Here is a 7220-nt window from a genome sequence, read left to right on the forward strand (position 1 = left end):
CTGCCGCTATATTTCTTCTTCTCCTCGATGAAAGCCTTTCACTTTCATCCACAGATGCCCAGAAGTTCGTCAACCGTTTACTCCAGCCATGATTACCTCTATCCTCCTGGTTGTGTGTCACCTCTTACGGGCGACGCTTTGACTCTAGCCTCAAGCCAAATGGATCACCCGCTAGCTTACACCAATCAAACCAAGATTCACGTCGAAGATGATTGGATGTTGCACTTCTGTCAGGTGATTTTCAGTCGCTTCGTTCTTCCTCGTGCAAAGACCTTCACATCTAGACAACCCTCTGTACCAAATAGCTCATCAATTCCTTGCTTCAATTGGCCACACGAATCTGCTAATTCTTCATGTCACATATTGACAGACTTCCACATTGTTGAACAAGAGTGTATTCAGCCTGTCACAATCTTGATCTATGCTTTTCTATAGAACCTATTTGCTTTTCTGCATACTAAGTTCTGCTTTCTCTAAATGCTTTGGAATAGAACTCCAATCCTTCGAATGGAACCCAAGTTGGTGATATGGAATAGAACTTCAGTCCTTCGGATGGAACCCAAGTTGGTGATGTGGAATAGAACTTCAATCCTTCGGATGGAACCTAATCTGGTGATGTGGAATAGAACTTCCCCCACAGCAATGTCGTCCCTTGCAGATATTTCTTCATTCGAAATTGATGTTGAAAACTCAGCTCATTTAGCTTCTCAATACATCGATCAATACCAGCGTATTCACCAAACACAAAGTGACTAAAATCGATTTTTTTTTCCATGTTTGCAATTATTGGTTTTGGCACATATGCCTCCTATTAAATTCGGATCATTGCATCTCAATCCCATGCTTCTTTCCTTCTAAGCTTTATTGAGAACTAGCTAAACATCTTATAAATGTGCTCATGTGTGTGGCCGACCGGAAGGAATCCTAATTTCACTTTTCGAAATATGCCTTTCTCCACAAGCATGCAAAGTTATGCCAACACAACTTGATTCTTATTCTTCTCAATATGTGGTCAAGCTGAACATACAACACTTTCAGAAGAGGTTGTGTGTGATTCCTCAATGCATCATTTAAAACTGAGACTATGAGATTAGGATCATTTCTTACATTTGGTGTTGTCAAATAGACCTTGGGGATTAATTCAACATGGTAGATCATGCAACCAACCACGTGATATGTGATGAACTTCTCCTTTCAAATCCTTGGGAACTCTCTTGAAGTGAGGAACATTGGTCTTGTTTTTTATCCATCCCATCAATGATGATGGTTAGGTATTTATCGAACTCTTGATAGCTCTTCTTGTGATGCTTCGCTAACTTATTTCTTTCTAAAGATTGCATATCTCGATGCTTTTGCAACTCTGCAATTGCTTCTTTTGCAAATATGTAATAATGTTAGCTTGCAAGCAAACTATTTTCGAGAAGAAGAACCAAAGTTCACGACATCAGTATATGCACCTCTCTCGTGCCCTTGACTTTGATTACATAAGGCCTTCAAGTCCACGCATGTAGCACACACACCAAATCGACAAAGCTTTAGTATCGATCTCGTGCTTGGAGAAATTATCCGATAAGTGTAATTGGTCACTATTGGGAAGATCCTCGGCATGTTTCTCTACAAATTCTTGCAACCAAGAACACAACATGTTGCCAAGTGATCTAGGCACTCTCATTTGTCCTGATGTATAAATGCAGGGGTCTTTATGGAGGTGGGCCTATTAGTATTCTCACCCTCTCATTACCAAGACAATGTACGAGTCTATATGCTTTGCAACAAACTATCCTTGATCCAAATGAGTACTTAAACACAATATTGTTCATCTTGTTTTCCCTTGGTCTTATGGACCATGCTAAATAGAAGTTTTGATCATCTTTATTTATTTGAACATATTTTTAATGTAGCTCTCTTAATTTTGCAACCCCAAATGTGACCAAGCACATTCTGCTACAACATAGAGTATTGCAAGTCTCTTTGAGATGTTTAGTGTCAAGGAACTTGTGAGCTCTCCCTCTTGTATAGCTAGACTTTTGGAGGTCCATATTCATCGGTCTTCCCATAAGTCGTTCCTCAATAGACGAGATTGAATTCCACTTCCCATGTTGTGAAAACTGAGATAATCGTGAACCATCTGGATTATATGTCGATTGTAAAAAACAATTTCCATCTTCAAAATTGAAATGAAGAGAATCATTAAATAACTAAATGTAATTACACATGGACCACATACCAAAAGGCACTTGTTGACCTCTCGTGCTTGCTGGGGTGGAGTTTGAAGCAATCACATCCATTATTTCATTATCTTCAATGGGGATATTTGGGTCATGGAAATGATTTTTTGGGCTTGGATGTCCATGATCATCATGCTCAGATGAAGGAGTGGGAGACACATCCAAGGTCGCAAAAGAGATTCCAGCACTAGTACATGATACATCCACTGTTGCAAAGGAAGTGCTACTTTTGGTTATAAATAGAAATATCGCACAAAGAATAGTGTTTGGTTTGACTCTTTTTCTTGGATGTCGACATGATAAATTCAAAAAAAATAGTGGCAAATTTACCTCTAATTTGAAAATAAGGGTATGTGTTGAGCTCACAAAAGTCAACCCTACAACAAGGAAAGACCACTATCCTCTTCCATTCATAAACATGTGTTGGAGAGAGTGGCAAGGAAGGAAGCTTACAACTTCCTAGATGGATTTTCAGGTTACAACCAGGTATCCATTGCCCTAGAAGACCTTCATACAATGGCCTTTGCGACAGAATGGAGAATTTATGCTTCGAAGGTTATGTTATTCGGATTCACGAATGCCCCCACCACATTCCAAAGGCTAATGATTATGGCATTTAAAGAGTACCTGAGAGACTTCCTAGAAGTCTTTTTAGATATGTGTGTCAATGCTACATGGAACGATCATCTCAGGTACTTGAAGCTAGTCTTTTAGCGGTGTAGACTTTACATGATATCCCTGAACCCATTAAAATGTCAATTCTAGGTGAAACATAGTATAATTCTAGGACACGTGGTGTCCAAAAATGGTATTTCCACAGACTGTAGCAAGATCAAGCTGATCTTAGAGCTACCATCACCAACTAACGCTAAAGGCGTACAACATTTTACAAGGCACATTGGATACTATAGAAGATTTATCTTCTCATACGCAGAGATCGTGCAACCCCTGTACCAATTGTTAATAATATTTGTCTGGGCTGAAGAGTGCCAAAAAGCCTTTGAGATGTTTAAACATGCATTAGTTACAGCACCCATTTTAAGGGCACCAGACTGGAATTTAATATTCCATGTGTGGCCACATTGATGCTTCCAATTTTGCCATAGAGTGTGTTGGCACAGCCAAGAGGATACAAACTAGACTAGAACTCTACTTTGCAAGCCGCCAACTAAACAATGCCAAAATCAATTATACAACCATGGAGAGAGAAGAATTAGGGATGGTGTATGCAATGATGAAGTTTTGCTATTATTTACTGGCAAACAAATTCACATTTTTTGTGGATCACCAAGCGCTTCTCTACCTCGTAAACAAGCCTTGTATTACAGGATGCATCATGATGGATGTTGATCCTTCTAGGGTTCAATTTCATCGTTGTGGTTTGTAAAGGAAAGACCCATTTTATGGCGGACCACTTGTCAAGAATCCCCAACAATGGAGAGCCACCAATGGGAGTGGATGATGACCTTCTTGATGCCCCATTATTCTTGGTAGACAAGGCAAGAAAGCTATTGAAGGACTCCGCACCCTATCAATTGATAGGGTACGGAGTCAAGGACAAAGACAAGGCAAGAAAGCTACTGAAGGACTCTGCACCCTATCAACTGATAGCTAGCCAATTTTACTGAATGAACAAGGACAACATCTTGAGACGACGAGTGCGTGAGGAAGGATATTTAGAAGTCCTTGAGGAAGTGCACGCTGGGATAGCGGGTGGACACTTTTCCATTGACATCTTGGGTCGCAAGGTTATGCAAGCTGGCCTTTGGTGGCCTATGCTTTTCCAAGATACAACTGAGTATGTCAAGCATTGTGACCCCTACCAGCGATCGAAACGTACCCCCAATAGGCCGACCAAATGCCCCTTACGGGTGTGCTGGTGGTAGACAAACCCTTTGAAAAATGGGGGATAGATTTCATAGGCACGATCAGTCCAGTAGCTAAAGGAACACAAGCCTAATACATCATCGCAGCTACTACAGACTACTTCACAAAATGAGGCTACGAGCAAATCCCATGCAAGAACTATGGCCAAGTTCTTGTATGAGAACGTGATTATGAGGTTTGGATGCCCCCTAGAATTGGTTAGTGACAGAGGCACTCATTTCCTAAATAAGACTATTGCCATTTTAAACTCTGAATTTCTGATCATTCATAGGACGAGCAGGATCACCCGTCTACGATGAGTTAGTAGACAAGTAACCAGGTCCCATCTCAACAATGTACTAGTCAACAATGGGTGACAATCAATTCGCTACTTTTAGGGTTTCAAGTGTGCCTTGACCCCATCCTAGCCGTTCCTCCCAGTCATGGCATCCCACATTTTGAAGCACTGCCAAACTCTCCCTTTGTGGAAGAGCTTTGGTCATGAATCAGGTCGTACTCGCTACAATCTAGTTCGTGGCCTCCTGCTAGTACTTCTCTCGCAGTTGTGTGGGTCAGCTGAGGTAACTTATTCGTAGCTTCTTGTGATGGATCCACAAATACCTGAGCCCGCGTGGCCTAGCATACTCCTTGGGAAGCTCATTGTTCAAGGACTCACCTTGGGCTCCCAGCCTTGGAAGCTCCTACTTCGAGATCCCAAGGAGTACAGATCGAGATTTGAGTAGGATTGGGCTCCACTGCAACCTTGCCCCCTCACTGGTTGGCCTATTTTACCCATACAAGTGTTCCTATTCGTACCTAGGGGTCCTTCGTGATGGAGAGCCCCTTTTCTCTTGCATCCAAGAGGATGGTTAGTTGCTCCCTCCGCATGGTTATGCCCTCCACTAGTGCAATCTCATGTGATCTTATTTGCTATACTAAATTGTGACGAACTTGATGTGGATTAGCAACCAATTACAATATGGTCACACGAGAACACCCATTGTGCTTGGTACAATAAGCGGAAAGGCGAGGATTTTTAAAGAAATAGCCTGCAAGTTGAAGATCAACAGTGACTGGCTATAACTATTGCAGAACAGAATTTCGGAAAGCACATAAACTAGGATAAATTGCAAGAAAAACGAAATACCTTCTTCGTAGGCGAACTTGACAGCATTCTGATACGACCTCTTCAATGTTTTCTTGTCTTTCTTCTTCTCCACAACTTTTTGCTGCTCTGCTCTCACATGTGTAGAGCAATCACCTCCACTTTGGCGACCTCCAATCACATCCACAGAGTGCAGGGGTCGGAAATAGGTAGGGGAAGCTGCGCCAAAAACCAGCAAAAGGTGAACAACTACAAAACAGGGAGAGGCAGACCGCCCTGGGCGGGTCAGTCGAGGGTGGGCTAAACGTCACTGGGTTCAAAAGATGTAAGGATGAGGTAGTAGGCGAGGAAGAGCTACAGGTATAAAGGCCTGAAAGAAAGTGAGGTTTCGAATTGAAAGGAATCTCATAAACCGAGCGAGCCCATCATTCCACTATCACACGTCTCTTGCATCACGTCGCTTAGGCTGTTCTTATTAGACTGTTCATGCTCGGCGACCCCAAAGTACGAAGTCTCAACCTCCTCCTTGCCCTCGACTAAACTCTCTTCATCTTCCTCCTTCACTGCCACCCAGCTCCCTTCATCTGGCAAATCCATCATACGAAGGTCGCAATCGTGTACTTCCTCCTTCACTTGGACCAAAGATTGTCCACCTGCAGAATCACAAACGGCTTTGTGAATTAAATATCACGAGGAATTTGCTAATCTGACGTTCGTGCAATAATACAAGTATAGCGAGTGGTACCCATGGTATCTTCGACTTCTTGTTCAGCTCTGAATGAAGGAAGCAAATGGAAGATGAAGCAGAAAGACAGAGTACCCTCTTCAAATTTCGTACTATCACTGTCCATGGATTCCGCAGGGATAGCTGAATCGAAGGCCATTTTAAGGATACATAATATATTGGTTAAGTTCATGCAGGGATGGAGTCGAGGGCTAATAAGAACTCTAAAGCTCTTGGTCTGCATGAACTTCTTCAGCGCTGGACTTCCATCTCGCAATACCAATCTTATTCAGCAGCTCATGGATGAAATCCGGAATGGTCCTTACCGACGAAGCATCGGCAAGTATTGCGTTTTCAGCGTTCCTGAGGGTGATTATGGCAAGAAAAAGCTCAAGGGCGTGAAGAAGGGCATCAATCTTGAACGAGCTATTTTGATTGATGACCGCTCATTGCTTTCCGAACGTGGAGAAGAGACAAACCTGCTGAAAGTTTATGAGGAACTTACACACGCGGTGATCAAGACGGAGGCTAAGAGAGTGTTCAACCTCAGGCTTAAGAACAACCTGGTTCGTGCCCTTGGGTTAATTCTTCAGTCCATGGCCATGAGTGATTAATCACGACGGTTGTTCCCTAGTGGAAGCCTTGAACTCCCTACAGTGGGAGGGGGGAAGATATCGCCATAAGGAAACGAATGCTTAACAGGTTTACGATCTGGGTGTGGCGGCCATGAGACAGGTGAACCCTGACTTCCAATTAGTTCAAGAGGACACCTGTAGTTTATCCTTGGTCGCCCCATGAATCTGACGAAAACATTTTCCCTCATATTTTTGTGTTCCACTCCACGTTCTTCGGACACTAGTCGTCCTGTTTTCAATAGATCGCTCTGCCTGAAATTTTTGGGCCATTGCGCAATGAAAAAACTCCCTTCTGAGTTCCCTTCTTTTGTTAGCACTGCCTCGTTAGAGGGAGTGCTATAGTGGAGAGTTGAATTCTCCTGTTGTTTTTTTTCTAAAATAGGGTTATATACGTAAGTTATGTGCACTTCCAGAGGCAGTGTCCACACGCAAGCTACCTACACGAAGTTTATCTCTTTCTAATGATCTAACTAGATAGCAAATACATGTTACAAAACTTGGGGACCTCCAAAGATGCCTTGGTTTCAATTGAGGACCTCACTGACAAGATGTCCACTTGCAGTAGATTTTTCCCTTTGATTAGTTTCCATTCGTATATACTCTTAGCTTTATTCATGCTGTGGCTTCCCATTAAATTGGATGTCGATCCATTGACTACTACG

At 42.5% G+C, this 7220-nt stretch overlaps 1 protein-coding gene across 1 annotated transcript; it reads left to right on the forward strand.

The window, feature by feature from the left end:
• The first annotated feature begins 6165 nt into the window (after positions 1-6165).
• Positions 6166-6995, forward strand: LOC147893500 (uncharacterized). The gene has a single exon (XM_087386682.1). It carries the CDS (start codon positions 6166-6168, stop codon positions 6535-6537), a length of 372 nt encoding a protein of 123 aa, XP_087242808.1. The 3' UTR covers positions 6538-6995.
• Positions 6996-7220: the final 225 nt, after the last annotated feature.

Source organism: Dipteris shenzhenensis, chromosome 15 (assembly GCF_047967505.1).
Source record: "Dipteris shenzhenensis isolate YYH24624 ecotype China chromosome 15, Dip_SZ_1.0, whole genome shotgun sequence".
In the NCBI taxonomy this organism is placed as follows: domain Eukaryota; kingdom Viridiplantae; phylum Streptophyta; class Polypodiopsida; order Gleicheniales; family Dipteridaceae; genus Dipteris; species Dipteris shenzhenensis.